The sequence below is a fragment of the Typopeltis vanoorti genome, chromosome 3 (assembly GCF_054136105.1).
Source record: "Typopeltis vanoorti isolate ZY-2024b chromosome 3, IOZ_Tvanoo_1.0, whole genome shotgun sequence".
NCBI classification, from domain to species: domain Eukaryota; kingdom Metazoa; phylum Arthropoda; class Arachnida; order Uropygi; family Thelyphonidae; genus Typopeltis; species Typopeltis vanoorti.
This window is the reverse complement of record NC_143551.1, coordinates 155171494-155195790: the sequence shown is the minus strand read 5'-3', so window position 1 is coordinate 155195790 and position 24297 is coordinate 155171494. Positions and strand designations below refer to the sequence as shown.

Sequence of the window (24297 nt, the reverse complement as noted above, 5' to 3'; positions counted from 1 at the left end):
TATAGAAATAGACAAGAGAATCAGCAAATCTGGTATGGTGGGAAGTCAATTGAATAAATTCATATGGAATAAGAGAGAAATTAGTCAGAGCACTAAATTAGCTGCATACAAGACAGTGTTTAAACCAGTTTTAACTTCTGAGAGCTGGGTCAGAAGTAAAACACTTGACCAAAGACTAGAGATCGCAGATATGAGAGTCCTGAGAAAGATTATAGGGCGTGAACAGATGGTATCAATAGCAATATCATATAAAAAACAAGGATATTAGGGAAGAACTTGACATTGTTGGCATCCAGGAATGCGTTAGCAGAGCTAATCTCAGGTGGTATGGTCAATTAAACAGAATGGGCGAGGAAAGATTAGCAAAACAAGTGTTCTCTGCCAGGTTGGCAGCAAAATGACCCAAAGGAAGACCAAGATATAGGTGGATTGATGCGGTACAAAGTGCCTTAGACAATAGAAATATAAGATCTGATAATGTTGGAGTCTTGACAAGTAGCAGACTAATTTGGAGGAAAATTGTAGATAGGAAGTTAGTAATGATGTAATTTTTGTCATGTAGTACTATCATATCCTGTACACTCCTTGAGGGTACATGGCAGGAATTTGATGATGATGATGAATTAATAAATAAGATAATTACACAAGATATAAACAACAAACCTACAAAACAACCACAGAAAACAGCATAATAAGTTTCGAATAATATTTGCTTTGTTTTTTTCGCTCTAGTTAGCAATATAAGTTAGTACTAACTTGGCTAACTAAAATTACTATTTTATTTCTTTCTTGCCATTATTATTTTTACTCGTGATATTAAATTATATAAAATTGGTTTATTTTTGTACAAATCAATTAGAAAAGTGGTTTTATATATTTTATATATATTTTGAAATGAAATATAACTAATATATTCTACTGTAAACATAAACTGTTATACACACATATATACATGCTCTATTTTCTCATTGACATAGAAAATTGACATCTATTTCTATCTGACATGGTAAATTTTCAAATGATTAAATAATTGAAATAGAAAATTGATAAAGAAAGTGATTGTGTAAGACGGGCATAAGATGAATTAAAATGCAATATTTAAATTTTAAATGGTTATCTAATCGCAAAATCATGAAAATAATTAATTTTTAAATATATATTATTAATTTCTTCTATAAAGAGCCACCGACCCCTAGACCGCCTGAATGAAACCAAATGCTTCTGATCCCACTATAGTCCCCCTCCCCCCCTTAGAAGGCTTTAGCGCCCACTGGGGAGCGGTATTGCCCACTTTGTTAACCTATGTTCTATATGATGAATAATTTTGAATCTTCTTGTAAATTGTAAAACTTCCAAATAAATTATTCATGACCAAAATTGTACTATTTTTAATATTTTAAGACAAATTTCAGTACTTCATAATATAAACTAAAATAAAAATACCAAAAAATATACCTACATCAAATGCAACAAGCCTTTGTATGCAGTTGTGCCAGATAAAGAGAGCTTTTCCTGATTTGTTGCATTTGTTTTGCAGCATGTAACAGGAATTTTTCTGCTTTGGTTGCCCAAATACTGAATCTGTTAAGCTGAATATTTATTATTATTATCAACAGACCTCCATGAGGTCAAGAGACTCATTGTGGGAGGTTCCACTCTTACATCTACAGCTCATCATGCCTTAAATACATTCACTGTCTCTCTGCACTCACCACACTCATGAGTGGAATGCATTGCCAGAATGAGTGTGTTGAGTACTCCACATTGAATATGTTCATGACAAGATGTTATAGTTATTGCGGTCTGTGAGTGTTTGACCTCCCGTGATGATTTTCGAATTCTTTTGAGGCTTGGAAGTAATGCTAATGTTAATACTATTTACACCAACATTCCCTTGTCTGATATGTCTTCCAAATGATAATTTTTCCTTGGATGTTACGAAGATATTTGAATTTGTTATATATTCATAATATTTCAGCTGAAGAAAAAAAAAGATCTATAAGCAGATTGAAGAAACATGAGGAGCTTTCTGTCCCCACCTTTGGTGAATTATTATTTAAACCATCTAGAACAGGGGTCGGCAAACTTTTGAGATGGAAGAGCCAAACCTGTCCCTCACAACAATTTAAAAATTATTCGAGAGCCATAAATATATTTTTACAAATAAGGAAAATTTAAAGTAATATTGTAGTAAATTTATAGTAATATATAACAAGTTATAATATTAATTATATCTTTGTTAAATGAAGAAAAAATCACACAAAAAATTGCTGTCATTGGTTTTAATCTGTGTGAGCAATGAGCTTGCATTTCCTTACAAAGTTTCTGTATGTCTGGTTTGTAACTAGTCATTTTTAATTTAAGGCATGATTCCAAGTTGGCATCAGTAATTTGGCTCCTCAATTTACACTCAATGAAATTCATGTTAGAAAAGGATTGCTCACATAAATATGTAGACCCGAAGATACTGAGAACACCAGATGCAAATTTTTTCAACTCATGATATGAGTCCAGAAGACTATTCCAAGTATTGAAAATCATTGAGTCTTCCTTCTGTAGTTCTTTTATTGCAGTCTGCTTGTGCTGTGAAATCAGACTGCATTTTTCTTTTTCCAGTTCTTCTATTTCAGTACCAAGATGTACAAATTTGGAGCTGCATAAGTCTTTGCTTGGCAAGTCCAGCAAAATTAGCCGTGTCAATATCAAATGGAGAAAAATTTAATTCCTTCACACTGGCATTAAGAGGATTTGTAATAAAAGCTAGAGTTGCTTTATTATTTCTGAATTCCTGAAACCTTTGAAGAAAAGATTCTCTCATGTTTAAAACTGCTGTCTTGAAATAATCTTTGTTAATGAGGGCATTGTTTTCTCCACGATATTGAGACAAGTTTGGGAAATGAACAAAAACTCTAATTCATTTCCCAAACATTTTCCTCTCTAAATCTTCAGCGAACAGAATCAATTTTTTTTTTCAAACAAAGTAATTTCCTCTAGCATTGAAAAACAGTATTTCCCTTGCCTTGTAATTTATGATTGAGCTGATTCAGTTGTGATATAATGTCCACCATAAAGTACAATTTTTGTAACCACTGATCTACTGTTAATTCTGGATATTGAACATCCTTGTTGTCGAGGAATAGTTTGATTTCATTTATGCAAGATGCAAAACGCTTTAACATATCACCTCTGGAAAGCCATCGAATCCTGTTGTACTGAAGAAGATCTGAACACTCGTCCTCCATTTCACTTAGCAACTCTTTAAATTGTCGATGGTTAAGTCCCCTTGCTAAAATGGTGTTGGTAATCTTAATTACCAATTCCATAATTTTACCAATTTCTTCTGTAAATGTTTGTGCACAAAGTGCTTCCTGGTCGAGTATACAATGGAAAGTAATCACTTCATGATTAATTTTTCCTTTTAAAATTGAAACGAACCCTTTTTCGCTCCCGTTATACTTTTTTGCACCATCGGTTGCAATCGACACAATTTTATTGAGTGGGATATGATTTTTTTCCATGTATTCAAGGACGACATTTGCTATGTCCTCTTCACGCGTTTGACCCTTGAGTGGCAATAATCCCAGAAGTTTTTTCTCACAGACCCTCAGATGATACATACCGCACAAAAAAAGAAACTTGGGCTGTGTCCTTGATGTCGCAAGACTCCTCTACCACAGTTGCTAAAGCTGAAGCTAATTTAACATCTTCGACTTGTTGGTTGGTCACATTTGAGGACATTGTAACTGTCCTATCTGCTACTGTTTTGGCAGATAATGGTATGTTTTTAATTTTATCTAAAATCTCTGCTTTGTTTTTGAAATTTCAAAAAAGTTCTTCAGATGCATTAACAAAACAACATTATGTATTCACCATCTGTGAATGATTTTTCTCTCAACGATCTCCTGACTCACTATGAAGCTTGCAATATTAACATCATTGGCAGCCTCTCTCCAATAATTAAATACAGAACATGATTTTTCAACATTTTTCTGAAGTTCTTCACTGCTCTCTTTCTCGTGTCACCAACAGGATATTTTCTGGCAAATGGCATGTTTTTGTCGTGAAGTGTCTCTCGATATTTGACTTTTTGTTGAGCGCCAGTTTTTCTTGGCAAATAAGACAAGTTGGAAGGCCACCTGAGTTCAGTTTTAAAGTCACGATGCTCATCTGTTGTTTTACTTAGTTTTTTCTTCGTAGCCTGTTGAAAAGCACCCTAAACAATATATTTTATTTAACACGTTATATAAATACATTATATAAAAAGAACTAAGTGATTATTCAAAATAATAAATGACAATAATTCAAAAATATAATAAAAATAAATCTCACCAGTAACACTTTATTTTAAAAGTTGCACGTGAAATAAAACACGGTGTGGTAAATCGCGACCGTCAACGTATCTAAATTTAATAAAACCAATATTATTTATATATATATATATATATATATATATTTAAAATAATTTCCTTTATAATAATAATTGCCAGGTTGCCTTTATCACCTTAATGCAGTTGTTTCTGGATGCACCCAGCCAAAAGAGAATACTAAGTTGCAGAAACAGCAAAGCAACATGGAATTTGCTTTCACATTTCGCCATTGCCAATGTTGCCTTGTCCAGTAGAGGGTGCCCGTGTGCTCACTTATTAGTTGCTTTGTTGCTCTGCAAATGACCTCAGATGTCAAGGCACCCTAAAACCTAATCAGTCACTTTGTTTAGCTGCCCTGCCTACCATGTGCTCAACCATCCTCTCCACTCCCTCTGTATCCCCCCCCTTCACGCTCGCTTTCCCCTCCCAGACATTATGTATCTTAGTGCCACGAAGTTTTGCGAGACCTATAAAACAAATGAAATCACCATTATGTGAATAAAATCCTTTAAAAATTTTATAAATAAAACTATGATAGTTTAATTTCCATTTTCAATTTTATTTCAGAGCCACATGTACGTACCCAAAGAGCCACATGTGGCTCATGAGCTGCAGTTTGCCGATCCCTGATCTAGAAGATGGTTTAAATAATAATTTGCTATGAATGTATCTTTAATGAAAGCTGTGAATCCCTTTTTACCAGCCTAATTTGAATCAGAATGATTGCCATCCCCCTTTCTCCCTCCCTTATCCTATGTAAATATCAGAAATATATATATTTTAATATGGTTCTTGTAGCACATGGCAACTGTTTCAGTGGGTTAACTGATTATTGTACTTACCTTATATTCTTGTCTCTTTGAAATGCTTGTTTGTTCCACACTGATGATATACTGATAATTTCAGTATGAAATATCTGCTATTTTCTTTAACGTTCTTTACTATAAATTAAAGATGCTAAGAAACTGGGCTACCTGTATGTAGAGGCTAATGACTTCATATAATTTGCCTTAGTATCTCATAATGCAAAGCAAACACCTTTTTGAATGTGTATAATGCTATGCATTATGGGAAGGGCCACTACCCAGACAGGTGTTGTCCTTTATTGAGGTTTGTTTAAGTGCAAGGATACCTTTCCAAAAGCTCTGGGTGATCTACAAAATCACCCTAAATCTCACTGAGTGACCCTAAAGAATCATTACTAACTCATTACTCCAAGACAGGTAACTCGGAGGTGTTTCCACCCAATGACAGACAAAAACCCGCTACTGAGTAGAGCTTTTAGTTCCCCAGGAAGTAAGCAAACCCAATGATGAGCATTATTAAATGTTATCAGTGGGAGCCAGACCCAGAAGAGATAACCAAGATGGAAGTAATGCCAAAATCATATCATATACAAGAAGTCAAAAGGTGTCATTTCATATTATTAAAATACTTTAGGTTAGAGATAGATATTGAAAGTTTTTCACTCAAAGATGCCACAAAATTATATTCTTGAATTGTTTACACATGGGTAAAGGATTAAACCAAGAATATAATTTCTTGGCATCTTTAATTTATATTATAATCAATTGAAAAAACTTTCAAAGTTCTTTACTATGTTTAACCTATTTTTCTTTCTTGATTGTTTTTTAGCATTCCTTGTTGTGAGTTCTGATGTTGCTTTCTAATCTTTAATTAACAGTTTTGGTTTTATTTTTTTATTTCGTATGGCGATTTAACAGCCGTGAGCCTCTATTACGGGGAGGTACAAGAGCACCACCTCAATTCCCCCTATTTTTATCCAGGCTTGGGACTGGCGTAGCTGACAATTCAGACCTATGGCTGGAGGGATCATCTTAGGTATTCCTGATTGTATCTATGTGTGTTCACGGGGCCGGTTTGCCTGTTTGCGGGATGAAAAACCACAGCTAAACTGGGAAGAAAAACCCTGCTCTCCATGCCCAAGACCTGCTAACTTGGCTATGGCTGAGGAAGATTCTTAAGCTCCTCTTGTCGCCAATGGGAATCGAACCTAGGACACTCCTTCCCCAGGCATATGGTTGCAAAGCACAAAGCCACTAGGCTAACCGTGCAGGCAACAGTTTTTGGTAATGCAAGTTGTTGCTTATATCTATCAAATGTAATAGCTGATTTATCTGATTGATATTCTTTCTATTTTTTTTTGTTTTACAATGGATTTCCTGGCTAATGAAATTTACTTTTTATGAGTTAATTTAAGACATACAACGAAGAATGATGTCTCTCATTGTTATCCATTTTTCATTAATGTCATCTTTATTAAATAATGCCTTCCTGAATGTTTTTCTCTTTAGTCTTTTAATTTTTCTAAGGTCAAATGATCACTATCCTTGATGCTTTCTGAGTAATTAATATTATGGTCCATGACTAATTCCTCTAATATGAGTATTAAATCCAATATCTTATCCCTTATAGTAGATTTTTGTGCATGCTTCAGATAAATATGAAGTTATTGCATAAAGTACTTGTTGTATTTATCAACTATTTCATTTTCCCAGTCTTTCCCATATTAACCACCCTTCCCATACACACCATTAATAATACTTTGCTTTTCATCAACAGATGCTCTATAGTCACTCACACCAATCCTTGTCATGTGGTCCTGCTGTATGCTTTTTAGGAGACTTCAACTCTGAAGATCAGTCGTTCCAGAAACACCATCCATCCATCCATCCATCCATCCATCCATCCATCCATCCATCCATCCATCCATCCATCCATCCATCCATCCATCCATCCATCCATCCATCCATCCATCCATCCATCCATCCATCCATCCATCCATCCATCCATCCATCCATCCATCCATCCATCCATCCATCCATCCATCCATCCATCCATCCATCCATCCATCCATCCATCCATCCATCCATCCATCCATCCATCCATCCATCCATCCATCCATCCATCCATCCATCCATCCATCCATCCATCCATCCATCCATCCATCCATCCATCCATCCATCCATCCATCCATCCATCCATCCATCCATCCATCCATCCATCCATCCATCCATCCATCCATCCATCCATCCATCCATCCATCCATCCATCCATCCATCCATCCATCCATCCATCCATCCATCCATCCATCCATCCATCCATCCATCCATCCATCCATCCATCCATCCATCCATCCATCCATCCATCCATCCATCCATCCATCCATCCATCCATCCATCCATCCATCCATCCATCCATCCATCCATCCATCCATCCATCCATCCATCCATCCATCCATCCATCCATCCATCCATCCATCCATCCATCCATCCATCCATCCATCCATCCATCCATCCATCCATCCATCCATCCATCCATCCATCCATCCATCCATCCATCCATCCATCCATCCATCCATCCATCCATCCATCCATCCATCCATCCATCCATCCATCCATCCATCCATCCATCCATCCATCCATCCATCCATCCATCCATCCATCCATCCATCCATCCATCCATCCATCCATCCATCCATCCATCCATCCATCCATCCATCCATCCATCCATCCATCCATCTCATTGATGGTCTATTCCTTTCCCTTTTTCCAGGAACTTTATTTTCTATTACTCTTTTGAGAAGTCCTCCTTCCATCCTTTCACTATGTCCAGTGTTTCAACTTTCTTCTTTTATTAGCCTTAAGGTGCCTTAAAGTTCTATCAATCCTTTCAGTATATGATATCTTCAACAGCCTTCTGTAACACCACATTTCAAAAGCACCTATCAGATTTCTTTAGGTTCCAAGTCTCACATCCATAAGTTGCTGTTGGAAAAACAGCTGCATCCAAAATCCTCAACTTTGTTCCCATGGAGATAGATCCATCCTTCCAGATTTTAGACAAGTCTCTGACTGGTGTATTAACAATTCCTAATCTTCTTTTGACATCTTCTGAACAGCAATTCTTCACATCCCAGGTACTTTACTGAATTGACTGACTTCCTCAGTTCTTTCTACGTTAAGGTACACTTGTTTCTCAGGAGCTTCCCTGTCTGTATTTCCTTTGAGAACCATAATCATTGTATCTTGCTGGGATTTAGCTGAAGTCCTGTGTTTTACTGATCTCATTAACTTTGTCAAGAATTTGCCTTAGTTCTTCCTTGTCATTACAGAGGAGTACTGTATCATCAGGCATACATCCACCACCACCTATTCTAATTCCTATCTTGAACTCATCCAGTGCTACATGCATGATGTCCTAAACCAAAATGAAGCCAACCAGGTAATCCAACATGTGTCTTACTGTGGCTTCTTGCTCCCTGTACTTCTTGCTCCCTTCATTATCAGCCTGATAGTATGTTCAGGAAAACCTATTCTTTTCATTACTTCCCACAGTTTTATATACTGAACACAGTCAAAAGCTTTAGAGTAGTCTATGAAACACATTAACATAAGGAATCTAAATTCCTTGTACTTTTCTATGATTTGTCTAAGGCAAAGGATCTGATCTTTGGTACCCTTCCGTTTCCTAAAACCTGCTTTTTCCTTAGGTATTTTGTCCTCAATTCTATTTAGAATGTTCTTTAATAAAATCTTGCTTGCATGAGATATTAAACTAATAGTTCTATAGTTCTTGCAATCCTATATCTCCTTTCTTATGAAGTGATATGAAAACATACTTCAAATCTCTAGGCCATTATCCTGTCTTCCATATCCTTGTAATCAATCTATGAAACACTCTTATCCCTCCATCCCCTATAACCTTAAGTAACTCTGCTGGAGTTTCATCTGCATCTGGGGCTTTAATGTTGTTAAGCTGTTTAACTGCTCTTTCAACCTCGTGTAATTGGAGGAGGTTCCAAATCGAAATTTTCCTGGCGAGAGAGCTTCTCCAAATTTTCTTAATCCTCTCTGTTGCAGTTCCTCATAGTATCCTTTCCATCTGTTTTTTGATTTCCAGTTCTTCTGTTAGTACTGCATCATTCCTGTCTTTGATGACATTCAATTTTGGTTTAAACTTGTGCTTTAGGTCATGAACTAAACGAAACATCCTTTTATAATTGTGCCTCCTCATTTGGAGTATTATCTCCTCACATTTATTAGTATAAAACATTTCCTTGTCCTGCCTGATTGTTCTTCTGACTTCTCTATGTAATCTTTTATATTCTTCAATCTCTGTGTCTCTTTGTTTTTCCAGTTGCCTTCTTTTGAGTAGATCCCATGTTGAATCTGATATCCATGAGTCTCTTGGTCTTCTTATTGGGCCTAGATACTTCTTGGCTGTATCCTGTATTATATTTTATATTTATATTTTTTACAAAATATATTTATATTCTGCAGAAATATCATAACTAGTATAGATCAGAATATTAATTGTTTAGTATCAAATAATTCATTTAATAATTTCAGCATGACTATCAGAAACAGCTGGAAATATCATAACTAGTATAGATCAGAATATTAATTGTGTATGCAAATAATTCATTTAATAATTTCAGCATGACTATCAGAAACAGCTGGAATCAGTAGGCAGCAAAACTAAAACTCTTAGTGATGGAGACCAGTTTACAGTTTCCCAGGCAGAGAAATCAGCTTCTCAACAAATGCAGCAGGAGAATGCTGTTGATATCAAGGTTTGTGCTTATATATTTTTATTTATTTATTTTTAATTTAGATTTATTTTTATTGATATCTGTTATTTATAAATCAGTGCATCATATTGATTATTGATTTTATGAATATTTTTTCTGACAACCAAGAGACATTTTCATAATGTTTTTTTTACAGCAAAGTGATTGCTTTTAATGAAGTCATAAAATGTCTTTCATAACAGAATTAAAAATTTCAGTATCTTTTGCATAGCTGAAGAAAATTGATTTTTAATTCTGGAATGGTAAATTTTCATAGTAATCACTGATTAAAATTACTACCAAAAAGTTTAAAATAAAAGGTGTGATGATTAAATAAAAGGATATTACAAAATTTCAAAATTTTTCAGCTATTATTTTATTTTGAGTATGTTAAACTATTCACTACTAGAATACTAGCATCATTACTAGAACTTATGAATGAAAGACGAAAGAAGAAAAATACACAACAGTATAGAATACTCAGTAAAATTATAAAAAATGAATGCAGGAAGGCTAAAGACAAGTGACTAAATGAAAAATGTAAAGAAATAGAGGAATTGGACGAGAAACACAATCATAAAGAAATGCATAATCATTTCAAGCCCTAACAAATAAAAAGGGGTGCTTAAGGGTCAAAGCTGTATAACTGAGAGGAGACCTCCACATAACCTTTAAAGGAATGCGGAGAACCGACCAGGGCTTCTGACCTAATGTCCAATCCTCACCTTCTCGTGGTGCACCCTGTTGGGTATCTACTTTGATACTGAACGAACGAGGATGGGCTGGCAATTTGGGATTTAGCCGACCAAATTGTATTCTTATTGGTTAAACCAAAATAAAAAATGATGGTACAACATGACAAAATTTCATGCCGGCTGGGGCGTCGCCCGGTTAAACAAGGCCCCCGTTGTTTTCGCCAGGGAACCAGGACGAACAGCGAAAAGTCAGCTACTGGAACAAATCTGAAAACAAACCCCAACTCAACATCACCAGAGTTAAAGATCGGTACTATCAATGTAAGAAGCCTGAATGGCAAAGAAATGGAGCTAGCTGAGGAATTAGATAAGTACCAGATCGACATAATAGGGGTGACTGAAACAAAAAAGACCAAAACTGGTGAGATCTTTCTGAGCAATAAATACAAAATGTTATATTCAGGCAATGACAATCAAGGAAAAGAAGGAGTAGCCATAGTATTCAACACAAAATACGAGGCTAATCTTCTTGAATGGCAGTCAGTCTCAAGTAGAGTAATGTGGGCAAATATGAGAATGGGGAACTGGACAATGAGACTTATTTGTGCCTATGGTCCCACAGAAGGTTCTACTAAGGTAGAAGTGGAGGAATTTTTTGAGGCTTTAGAAAAAGCAACTGACAGAATGAAAAAGGAAAAGTTGGTCCTTGTTGGGGATCTAAATAGTAGAGTAGGAAATGATTGTGAGACATACAAAAATATTTTGGAAAAATTTGGAGAAAAGAGCAAAGCTAATAATAATGGCAAATATCTGTTGGATTTCTGCTCAGGACATGGACTGGTTATTACTAACACCATGTTCCAACATAAAAATGTGCACAAATTCACATGGAGAGAAGAGGCTAGGAATAAGAAAAGTCTCATTGACTATGTTATTGTTGATAGTGATGTTTTCTCCCTGGTGCAGGACACCAGAGTGTACAGAGGATTTGAAATTGGAAGTGATCACTATTTAGTCTTGAGCAGGATAAAATTGAATTTCATATTGAAAAGAAAAACATGTAAGAAAGTTTTAAAGCGAATAAAAGTTGAGCAGCTCTCAGATGTGAACTGTAGACTAAAATACAGAAATATTATTGAAAAGAAAATGAAAGAGTTTGAGAACAGGAATCAAACCTTGGAGATTCAGTGGCAAACTCTGAAGGAAACATTGATTGATTCTGCCAGAGAGGCATGTGGTGAGGTTGTGTGCAAGGATAAAAAAATCAGAACTCCCTGGTGGACACAGGAAGTTAAAGAGGCAGTGAAGGAAAAGAAGAAAGCATATCAAAAGTTCCTGGCAAATAAGTCCAGCTTTTACTCTTACAGAATACAGAGACAAATGTAAGAAAGCTAAACAGTGTGTAAAACTAGCTAAACAAAAGTCATGGGAGGACTGTGGCAAGAATATAGAAAATAAATATCAAGAAGGTGGCAAAATATTCTGGAGGTTGTTGAAGAAGCTTAGGAATGGAGGAAAGAGTGCTGTAAAAGGAATTAGAGATGATAAAGGTGAAATGAAAACAGGAGAAAAAGATATCCTTGAAGTATGGAGTAATTACTTTGAAAAACTGCTAAATGAAACAAGCAGTGATGACAGCACAGTGATAAAAAACACTGACCAGGCATGCAGTCAGGAATACATATCCATACTTGAAGTAGAAAAAGCCATCAAAGGCTTGAAATGTGGAAAGGCAGCAGGAGTAGATGATATTCGACCAGAAATGCTGAAATATGGTGGTATAAGAGTCTTACAGTGGCTGCACTGCATAGTTCAGAAAGCCTGGACAGAGGGACGAATTCCCGATGATTGGAGTAGAGCTCTCATAGTACCCATATATAAAAAGGGAAATAAAACTGAATGTGAGAATTACAGAGGTATTTCCCTACTGAGTGTTCCTGGCAAGATCTATGCAAGTATACTTGAGAAACGGTTGAGAAGAATTGTGGAAGAAAAGCTTGGTGAAGAACGAGCTGGATTCAAGCCAAATAGAGGCTGTCAGGATCAGATCTTCACTTTACGACAAATAGTCGAGAAAGCATGGGAATATAACAAAGATCTGTATTTAAGTTTTGTCGATTTGGAAAAGGCATATGACAAGGTGCCAAGAGAGAAGCTATTCAATACGCTGCAGTTATATGGTGTCAATGGGGCATTATATCAAGCAATACTTAGTCTTTATTTGAGTTGTGAGTCAGCAGTTAGAATTGAAGGAAGTACAGGAAGATGGTTTAATGTTAAATCTGGTGTGAGAAGACAAGGATGTACATTATCCCCTCTGTTATTCATTATCTATATCTATCACATTATGAAGGAATGTGGTATTAAACCTGATATCAAAATTGGAGATGTTAATGTAAGCTCTTTGCTTTATGCTGATGATGTTATACTTCTAAATAAATCCGCTACAAGTCTGCAAGATTCTCTGACTAAATTGAATAGCTGTTGTAATAGATATGGTATGAAGGTCAGCAATAAAAAGACAAAGACAATGAAAATAGGCAGAATCATTGAAAATGTCAACTGTGTTGTGAATGGAGAACCTGTGGAACAAGTAAAACATTTCAGCTACTTAGGCACAATTTTTACTGAAGACGGTAAACTAAATATAGAAATAGACAACAGAATCAGCAAAGCTGGTATCGTGGGAAGTCAATTGAATAAATTCATATGGAATAAGAAAGAAATTAGTCGGAACACTAAATTAGCTGTATACAAGACTGTGTTCAAACCAATTTTAACTTATGGATCTGAGAGCTGGGTCAGAAGTAAAACACTTGACCAAAGACTAGAGACCGCAGATATGAGAGTCCTGAGAAAGATTAGAGGCGTGAACAGATGGCATCAATGGCAATATCATATTAAAAATGAGGATATTAGGAAAGAACTTGACATTGTCAGCATCCAGGAATGCGTTAGCAGAGCTAATCTCAGATGGTATGGTCACTTAAATAGAATGGGCGAGGAAAGATTAGCAAAACAAGTGTTCTCTGCCAGGTTGGCAGGAAAACGACCCAGAGGAAGACCAAGATATAGGTGGATTGATACGGTTCAAAGTGCCTTAGACGATATAAGATCTAATAATGTTGGAGTCTTGACAAGTAACAGACTGATTTGGAGGAAAATTGTAGATAGGAAGTTAGTAATGATGTAATTTTTTCATGTAATACTGTCATATCCTGTACACCCCTTGAGGGTACATGGCAGGAATTTGATGATGATGATGATGACAAATAAAAAGAAAAATTTCAACCATAATCCTTGTATAAAAGATCAAAATGGAAAAATGCTACTAGAGACACAAGATATTATAAAAAGATGGAAAGAATATGGAAAAGAACTGTTTGACTCTGATCTCACAGACGCACCAGATTCACAAAATATAGATTGCGAACCAATTACATATGAAGAAATAGAATGCACTCTGAGCCAAATGAAAACAGGTAAAACACCAGGCCCTGAACAGATCCCTATTGAATTGTTAAAGAAAGTAAATGAAATCACACTTAATGACCTAAAGGTTATTTTTAATAACATCTATGATTTAAGATACATCCTTGATGATCTAAGGAAATCATCATCATCATCATCAAATTCCTGCCATGTACCCTCAAGGGGTGTACAGGATATGACAGTACTACATGAAAAAATTACATCATTACTAACTTCCTATCTACAATTTTCCTCCAAATCAGTCTGTTACTTGTCAAGACTCCAACATTATTAGATCTTATATTTCTATCGTCTAAGATAGGCACTTTGAACCGTATCAATCCACCTATATCTTGGTCTTCCTCTGGGTCGTTTTCCTGCCAACCTGGCAGAGAACACTTGTTTTGCTAATCTTTCCTCGCCCATTCTATTTAAGTGACCATACCATCTGAGATTAGCTCTGCTAACGCATTCCTGGATGCTGACAATGTCAAGTTCTTTCCTAATATCCTCATTTTTAATATGATATTGCCATTGATGCCATCTGTTCACGCCTCTAATCTTTCTCAGGACTCTCATATCTGCGGTCTCTAGTCTTTGGTCAAGTGTTTTACTTCTGACCCAGCTCTCAGATCCATAAGTTAAAATTGGTTTGAACACAGTCTTGTATACAGCTAATTTAGTGTTCCGACTAATTTCTTTCTTATTCCATATGAATTTATTCAATTGACTTCCCACGATACCAGCTTTGCTGATTCTGTTGTCTATTTCTATATTTGGTTTACCGTCTTCAGTAAAAATTGTGCCTAAGTAGCTGAAATGTTTTACTTGTTCCACAGGTTCTCCATTCACAACACAGTTGACATTTTCAATGATTCTGCCTATTTTCATTGTCTTTGTCTTTTTATTGCTGACCTTCATACCATATCTATTACAAGAGCTATTCAATTTAGTCAGAGAATCTTGCAGACTTGTAGCAGATTTATTTAGAAGTATAACATCATCCGCATAAAGCAAAGAGCTGACATTAACATCTCCAATTTTGATATCACGTTTAATACCACTTTCCTTCATAATGTGATCCATATAGATAATGAATAACAGAGGGGATAATGTACATCCTTGTCTCACACCAGATTTAACATTAAACCATCTTCCTGTACTTCCTTCAATTCTAACTGCTGACTTACAACTCAAATAAAGACTAAGTATTGCTTGATATAATGCCCCATCGACACCATATAACTGCAGCGTATTGAATAGCTTCTCTCTTGGCACCTTGTCATATGCCTTTTCCAAATCGACAAAACTTAAATACAGATCTTTGTTATATTCCCATGCTTTCTCGACTATTTGTCGTAAAGTGAAGATCTGATCCTGACAGCCTCTATTTAGCCTGAATCCAGCTTGTTCTTCACCAAACTTTTCTTCCACAATTCTTCTCAACCGTTTCTCAAGTATACTTGCATAGATCTTGCTAGGAACACTCAGTAGGTAAATACCTCTGTAATTCTCACATGCAGTTTTATTTCCCTTTTTATATATGGGTACTATGAGAGCTCTACTCCAATCATCGGGAATTCGTCCCTCAGTCCAGGCTTTCTGAACTATGCAGTGCAGCCACTGTAAGACTTTTATACCACCATACTTCAGCATTTCTGGTCGAATATCATCTACTCCTGCTGCCTTTCCACATTTCAAGCCTTTGATGGCTTGAAATTACTACTGAGAATAATCCTAGAAAGAATAAAAGGCACTTTGTCAGTAGAAATAGAAGACACTCAATCAGGGTTTCAAGGTACAAGAGAAGGAATCTTCAATTTGAAAACATTATGTGAAAGAAGCCTTGACAACAAGAAAAGCATATATCTTTGTTTTTTTGATTACACCAAAGCATTTGATTCAATCGATCACAAGAAATTAATACGTATCCTACAGAATAATGGGTTAAAAGGAAAAGAAATAGGTATAATTACAAATATATACTGGAATCAAATGGCCTCAATAAGATATAAAAATACATAGTCTGGCAACTTTAGAAATCAAAAAAGGAGTAAGGCAAGGATGTGTCTTATCACCCTTACTGCACAATAGATATAGTGAGCAAGTTTTTAAAAATATTTCAGAACTGAAGGGTGTAAAAGTCGGAGGTAGGAACTTCAACAACTTCAGGTATGCAGGTGACACAGTTCTTATAGCTGAATCTGAAGATGATCTGCAAAACTTAATCACAGAAATTTACAACAGAAGCTTAGACATGGGACTAATTATTAACCTAAAGAAAACAAAGTGCATGATTATATCAAAAGAACCAATAATTAAGAAGCTGAACATAACTGTTAACAAAAAGAAAATTGAACAGGTTCAGTCTTTTATATATTTGGGACAAATGTTTAGAGACAGAAGAAATTCCCTTAAAGAAATAAAAAGAAGAATAGAGATAACAAGAAAAGCCTTTACTGATATGAAAACTCTTCTAACATCCAGAGACATTAATATAGACACAAGAAAAATATTAATAAAATGCTATATCTGGTCAAGCCTTCTCTACAACAGTGAAACTTGGACTCCAAATAAAGAAGCAGAGAAAAAATTAGAAGCTTTCGAAATGTGGACCATCAGAAGAATGTTGAAAATACCATGGACAGAGAAAATGAAAAACGAAGATGTTTTAAAGAAAGCAAAAATGAAAAGAACATTAATGAAAATAATTAAAGAGCAAAAACTTAAATATTTTGGACATCTAACCAGACAAGAAGGCATTCAGAAATTAATATTAGAAGGGCTATTAGATGGAAAAAGAGGGAGAGGTAGACCCAGGAGAATGTGGTTCGAAGACATTAAGGACTGGACTGGCTTGAATTACCAGAAATGTTCCAGAGCAGCAAAAGAAAGAAAAAGGGTTCCGTGACATGGTTGCCAACCTCCTTCTAGGAGATGACACTTGAAGAAGAAGAAACTATTCACTGAAACCAATAAAAAATAATTTTTTATTGAAAAAAATAATTTTGCTGATATGTATCTTCAAGTGATGTAAAGGATACTACAACAGTAATATTATATGATTAAGTGTATATTATTACTGATTTCCTATCAACAGTTTTCCTACAAATTAGTCTGTCACTTGTCAGCACCCTGATATTATCACGTTTCTGTTTTCTAGGGCACTTCTTACTGCATGAATCCACCTCGATCTTGGTCTTTCTCTGGATCTTTTCCCTGTCATATTGTCATCAGATACTTTTGTTAACTCTTCCTCTCCCATTCTCTTGTCACCATACCACCTTAGATTAAACGTGTGGACAGACTTATGTGTTCGTCGAACATGTTGTTTATTTTTTTACGGTATATATCAGAACACAGAAACTAAGTAAATAATTAATTTATTAACTTATTGCTGATATTTCTTGCTGCTGAACTGGCTCACTTACGCCACACCTTCTTGGCCAATGGCTATAATCAACACAAGATAAACAAAATACTAAACGCTCCTAAGAAACCCCTCCCCTCACCACAGAGAACTACAACAAAACAATCACCATCCCATACATCAAAGGCACATCTGAAAAGATTTCAAGAATTCTCAATAAACATAAACTACGCACTACATTCAGACCATGTAGCAAATTAGCTACCCTTATCCGCTCACCCAAGGGCAGCATTCCCCCTTTATCACATCCAGGAGTCTACCAAGTACCCTGCTCATGTAATCAAGCCTACTACGGTCAAACAGGAAGAACTGTGAACATCCGCATCAACGAACACAAAAGATACGTCCGGTATTATCATTATGGCAAGTCGGGCCTAGCAGACCATGCTCTGGATACCTCTGCACACAGGATCAACTGGAAAAACACAAAAGTACTACACAGAAACTCTTATAAGTCAGAGAGATTGTTCTTAGAGGCGACAGAAGCCCTGAAACACACTCCAAATCTCAACAAATATGGCTGTATTAACTTGCCTAAGATCTGGGAGACAGTCATCCTAAGAAAAAACTAGTATGCTTTTTTTTTTTTTTTTTTTTCCTTTCAGATAGAGGGCGCCAAAAAATCAAGACTCTAGTCTTTGTGTTGCTGCTACACTTTTGTTTAACCAGTCTGCTGATTACGCCATGTTGTCATAGTCTCGCGTATTGTAACAAACTGTTACAATATGCGAGAAGATGCTGGTTATAACACCAGCGAAATATCAGCAATAAGTTAATAAATTAATTATTTACTTAGTTTCTGTGTTCTAATATATACCGTAAAAAAATAAACAACACCTTAGATTAGCCCTGCTCATGCATTCTTGAATGTCAATTTCTTCCTGTTATCTTCATTTTAATATGATCATGTGGTATATGTTACAGAAGATAAACAATGATTTGGAGAGATCTGCATGAACATGTTAAAGATATGGAAAAGAAGAGAAAACACGTTTGACTTAGCCTATTATACAACCAATGAAGGTAATCCTGTGCTATGGCAAAAATCAGTTATGCTGCACACTGACCATAACTACTTTGTAAGAAAATGCAGAGAAGCTTCAGAAATGCTGTGTATCATCTTACATCAAGTCTGGTCATCACTCATCAAGAATCTTCACAGTGCACATTTTTTTGAAATGTGATAATTTCATCTAAGTACACATGCTAACACGAATCCATTGCTAAACCAGTTTTCACCTTTTGATTTCTAGCTTTGATACAAAAGGATTCTTGTTCTTTAACCAACAACCTTTCCCAAGAAGTGTACAAAAAATGTTTATGAAACTAGTACAGAGCAATGTTTTTATATCAGCATTCTCAAGAATTAAGTCAATTTTCATCATACATCATATTTAGAGAATTTTAGCATGTTATTGTTAAAATTCTCTATCAACTAACTTGTGACACCTGTAACTTGTGGCTTTATCAGCACTTTTTTAAATGGAAAAAAATTAAGAAAACTGTTGATTTCAAAACAAAAATCATTAGAAGATAAACAATGAAAGAGAAATTATTTATTTTAATGTCAACTACTTTCTTCGTTTTTTCCCATTTAAAAAAAAAAATCCCAAAGAAACCACCAGGTTATAGGCATTGTGAAGAAACTATGCAGTTTTAGTAATGTGTGCTAGCATTATTACTAGTGTACATAATTAAAATTCCCTGTTACCTATATTTTATTTTACTCATAAAAATATAAATTTATCAACCTATATACTAAATTACAAAGGAATTGCTGGATACCATGTGATAAATTTACTGCATTTCAATTTTTTTTTATGTTGTTTTTGTAGGCATATACTGATTGCATTAATGCAAGTACGTTTTACAGGTTGAGTTAAGTTCAGGAGATAGAATAAATTAATTTCCTCTAAAAATGTAATGGGTTTGTTGATGTTTAATTATTAGACATTTTACATCATCATATTTATGGGGGTCTACGTGGTTAGCCTAGTTGCTATGCGCTTTGCAACCATGTGCCTGGGGAAGGAGTGTCCTAGGTTCGATTCTTGTTGATGACTTGAGGAGCTTAAGGATCTTCCTCAGCCATAGCCAAGTTACAGCAGGGTTCCCCCACCCCCAGTTTATCTGGGGTTTTTCATCCCACAAGCAGGCAAATCGGCCCCGTGAATGCACAAAGATTATAGTCATGAATATCACCCTTAGGGGATGCAGCAGAGGAGTAGTGAACCAGCTGCATTAATACGCCAGTAACCCCTCATTAGGAGGGGACTCAACCTGTCCTAGATGGATGAGAAGGATAGGATATTTATGGGTGTCTGATTTGTGAAATATTGTTGCTAGATATTAGCATTAAACTAACTGTGCTTGCCTTTTTTTTTGTGGTGCTGTATGTTTTATTTTATTTTCTTGTTTACTTGTCTTAAAAAACAGGTCTTGAGGATATTAATAGCAACAGTGCTGCTGCAGAGATAAAACTTTTATGAATAATTTGAGAATCTGCTTTTTTTTGTTTCATCTGATGGATTAATTGATCAATACGAGTGTCCATCTGTTTCTGACTCTCTCTCTCTCTCTCTCTCTTTTTCCAGACATGATGTTTTTTTAATACTACACATAAGTAGCAGTAATATATATTAGATTATTTGAAAACCTTGGCATAGAACCTGTTCAAGGGTGATAAATTTTCTAGCATGTAAAAACCAAAATTTTTGCTTTCTGGATTCAAACCTATAGTCTGTGGTTTGAGAGTAGAAATGTCATCCACTCCTAAATGGCTGGCATTCAGTATGAATGCCAGCCATTTAGGAGTTAGGAGCCATTTATTTCACAAATCAGACATGATAAATGCATGATGAAGTCAGTAGTTGACTTGTTACTGATCTCATTGAAAACCCATGAGTGGCTTTGACATCCTGGAAAACTGGTTTCATTCCCATACCACTTGTGTTACATAGTAAATGGTGACTCTAATATGCCCTATGAACCAAATAATTATTAAGTAGCTGATATTTTGCTGGATCTTCGGATATCTACATCTTTAGAGTACAAAACATTTAAAAAGAAATAAAAATTACAAATAAATGGAACTGCAATGGTGCCTTCCCATTCTTATTTAGCTAATTCTTATATAGAACAATTAGAGAACAAAGGCACACAGCTATGCTCAGATTTTTAGTTGCCATTTGGCTCCATGGACCAGGTCCAGTTGATTCATTTTTGTAACTGTTAATATTTGGTCCCTTGACACTAAGTATGAGAAATTTTCTTTTTGGATTTATTAGTGGACCATAGTTCTTTATAAATGTATACAATCGTCGACAAGTTTTGCCAGCTAAAGTCTGTCTGTCTTCTTCAGGACAAGAAATGAGTACACTAACGTTAAATGCTAAAAAAGAATGGAGTAACAACAGTTAAATTAATTAAAATTGAAATGATGCGTAACATCAAGAGCATGGAGTCACTGTTTGTTGATTGTGTTTTATAGTTTTTTGCGAAGTTGAGTTCTGCTAAGCATAGTGAATTTATTAAGCTTTTCCAAATGTCTTTTAGTATCATGCCTTGATTTCTGTTGAGATTGTCTCCTGTCCGGAGTACCATTGCAGCTTCTTTAAAGTTTCTACATCTGAAATCTTCTTCAATGTACGGCATGGAGCTGTTGTCTCAATCGATGGAGTGGTTCGAAATCAAGAAATGATCTGTTCTGTTGTTGTTGATATCCCCTATATGTTCTTTTTTTCGGATTTCTAGGCTTCGTGACAGCATCGCCTTCTACAAGTATGCAGGTGTATATAACATCCTATGTTCCTATGGACTGAATTATATAGGCCAAACATCATGAAGTTTAGAAATCAGAAAAAAAAGAACATATAGGGGGATGTCAACAACAACAGAACAGATACCTCAGGATTAGCCCATCATTTCTCGATTTCAAACCACTCCGTCGATTGGGACAACAGCTCCATGCCATACATTGAAGAAGATTTCAGATGTAGAAACTTTAAAGAAGCTGCAGTGGTATTCCGGACAGGAGACAATCTCAACAGAAATCAAGGCATGATACTAAAAGACATTTGGAAAAGCTTAATAAATTCACTATGCTTAGCAGAACTCAACTTCGCGAAAAACTATAAAACACGATCAACAAACAGTGACTCCACGCTCCATGCTCTTGATGTTACGCGTCATTTCAATTTTAATTAATTTAACTGTTGTTACTCCATTCTTTTTTAGCATTTAATGTTAGTGTATCCATTTCGTTTCTTGTCCTGAAGAAGCCAGACAGACTTTAGCTGGCAAAACTTGGTGACGATTGTATACATTTATAAAGAACTATGGTCCACTAATAAATATAAAAAGAAAATTTCTCATACTTGATTTGTTTTTGCTACATTTAGAAAGCTACCACCCTAAAAGATGAGTAATGATATACAATCTGCCCGTTCTTGACACATTACTTGCATCTTTCAAATGGTTCATTATCTTTTTCTATTTATAGGAAGCCACTACGTATTGGATGATAATTATATAAACAGTCACATTTCAGCAATACGATATCCTAAAAATACTAATTCATAGATCCCATGGTTATCTGTTCTAATGATAGAACTGAATGTGAGAATTACAGAGTAATTTCTCTACTAAGTATTCCAGGTCAGGTTGCAAGCATACCTGAAAAGAGGTTTAGAAAGATTGTGGAAGAGAAACTTGGAGAAGAACAAGCTGGGTTCAGGCCAATTAGAGGATGTCAAGATCAGATTTTCACTTTAAGACAAATAGTTGAGAAATCATGGCAATATGACAAGGATATGTAAAAGGCATATGATAAGATGCCCAGAGAAAAACTTTTCAAAACACTGCAATTATATGGAGTGAATGGAACATTGTACAGAGCAATACGTAGTCTATATTGTCAGTCAGCAGTTGGAATTGAAGGAAAAACAGGAAGATGGTTTGATGTAAATTAGGGGTAAGATAAGGATGCATGTTATCTCCACTCTTATTCATCATCTATATGGATCATATTATGAAAGAAAGTGGCATCAAGCCTGATATTAGAATTGGGGATGTCAAACTTAGCTCTTTGCTTTATGCAGATGATGTCGTACTCCTAAACACATCTAGTGCAAGTCTCCAGGATTCCCTAACTAAATTGAATAACAGCTGTAACAAATTTGGCATGAAAATTAGCAATAAAAAGACCAAAACTGTGAAAATAGATAGGAGCATAGAAAACTTCATCTGCATTCTGAATGGAGATCCTATAGAACAAGAGGAATATTTCAGCTATTTAGGCACAGTTTTTAATGAAGATGGCAGGTTAAATCTGGAAATAGACAATAGAATAAGCAAAGCTTGTATGGTGGGGTGTAGCCAGCTAATTGCTGTGTTATTCCATATAAATGGAATAAGACAGAAATTAACCAAAACACCAAACTAGCAGTATACAAGACAGTGTTTAAACTGGTGTTAAGTTATGGATCTGAGAGTTGGGCTGGAAATAAAGGACTTGATTAGCTACCACAGATATGAGAGTTCTGAGAAAAATTAGGGGAAAGAACTGATTGCATCAGTGGCAGAATCATATTAAAAATGAAGATATTAGAAAGGAACTTGACATTATTAGCATTCAAGAATGTGTCAGCAGAGCTAATCTAAGGTGGTTGCTTAAAGCTAATCACTTAAATAGAATGAGTGAAGAAAGGTTAGCAAAACAGGTGTTGGATTCCAAGATGGCAAGAAAAGAGACCCAGAGGAAGACCAAGGTATAGGTGCATTGTTTAAGTTAGAAGCGCCTTAGAAGCATGAAATGTTAGATATGACGATATTGGAGTGTTCACAAATAATAGTTTGATTTGGAGGAAAATTGTTGATAAGAAATTAATAATAATGTAAACTTGATCATGTAGTACTGTTGTAGTAACCTGAACACCCGTTGTGGGTACATATCAGGAAATTGATGATGATAGAACTCAACTGACTCTGCCATGCATTTTTAGTAAATAACTACAATTGCTATAAAATAGACAAAATTCTATATATCTCCCATCTCCCCCTGGACACACAAAAAACAGAACGCGACTACTGTCCATAGGATTTCAGTTAGCGGGATGGGGATCTCATACCAGGCAGTGAGATTCATTTCCTGCCTAAAGACATTCACAGACATCCATGCTCACACCAGGATTCAAATGAATAGCCTTTTAGTTGGAAAGAAGGTATGTTAAGCATTCAGGCAACCAAGCTGGCATAGGTGTTTGTTTGTCTGAAAATGCTGGTTTGAAATTCATCAAAATATCAGCTGCTTATTGCATACCTATTTTGTTCTTGGTGTTTAGGGCCATCAAACAGTAAACTGTGAAAGCCTATACCTGTGAAAACTTGTCGAATAGCTTAGGTGCTGGCTGTTATTTAAAAAAAAAAAAAAAAAAAAAATCTGCGAACACATTTGTCTTTGACTGCAGTGTTTTTTTTTTGAGAGACCTATAAATTTATCTTATCGATAAAGAGATTTTATTACTTTCTTGTAGTGATATAATGATTTCAGGGCCATCATATTATATGATGATTTTATTGCATCATATGATTAAATAAATAAAAATCTGCAAGAATATATTGCTTTCTCATTAAATTGGTTTATTTGTATTGCTTTTTTTTTTTTTTTTTTTTTTTTTTTTTTTTTTTTTTTTTTTTTTTTGCAATAAACTGATTAAGTGCTTTTAATAATTATTAAACTAG

At 35.4% G+C, this 24297-nt stretch overlaps 1 protein-coding gene across 1 annotated transcript in view; it reads left to right on the top strand.

The window, feature by feature from the left end:
• The window catches only part of LOC150108679 (ATP-binding cassette sub-family F member 1), a 228912-nt gene that overhangs the window by 22131 nt on the left and 182484 nt on the right, over positions 1–24297 (top strand). Inside the window, exon 3 of the mRNA XM_090416145.1 lies at positions 9829–9963. Within this exon, the coding sequence (XP_090272271.1) occupies positions 9829–9963 (135 nt within the window). The remainder of the gene's footprint in view (positions 1–9828; positions 9964–24297) is intronic.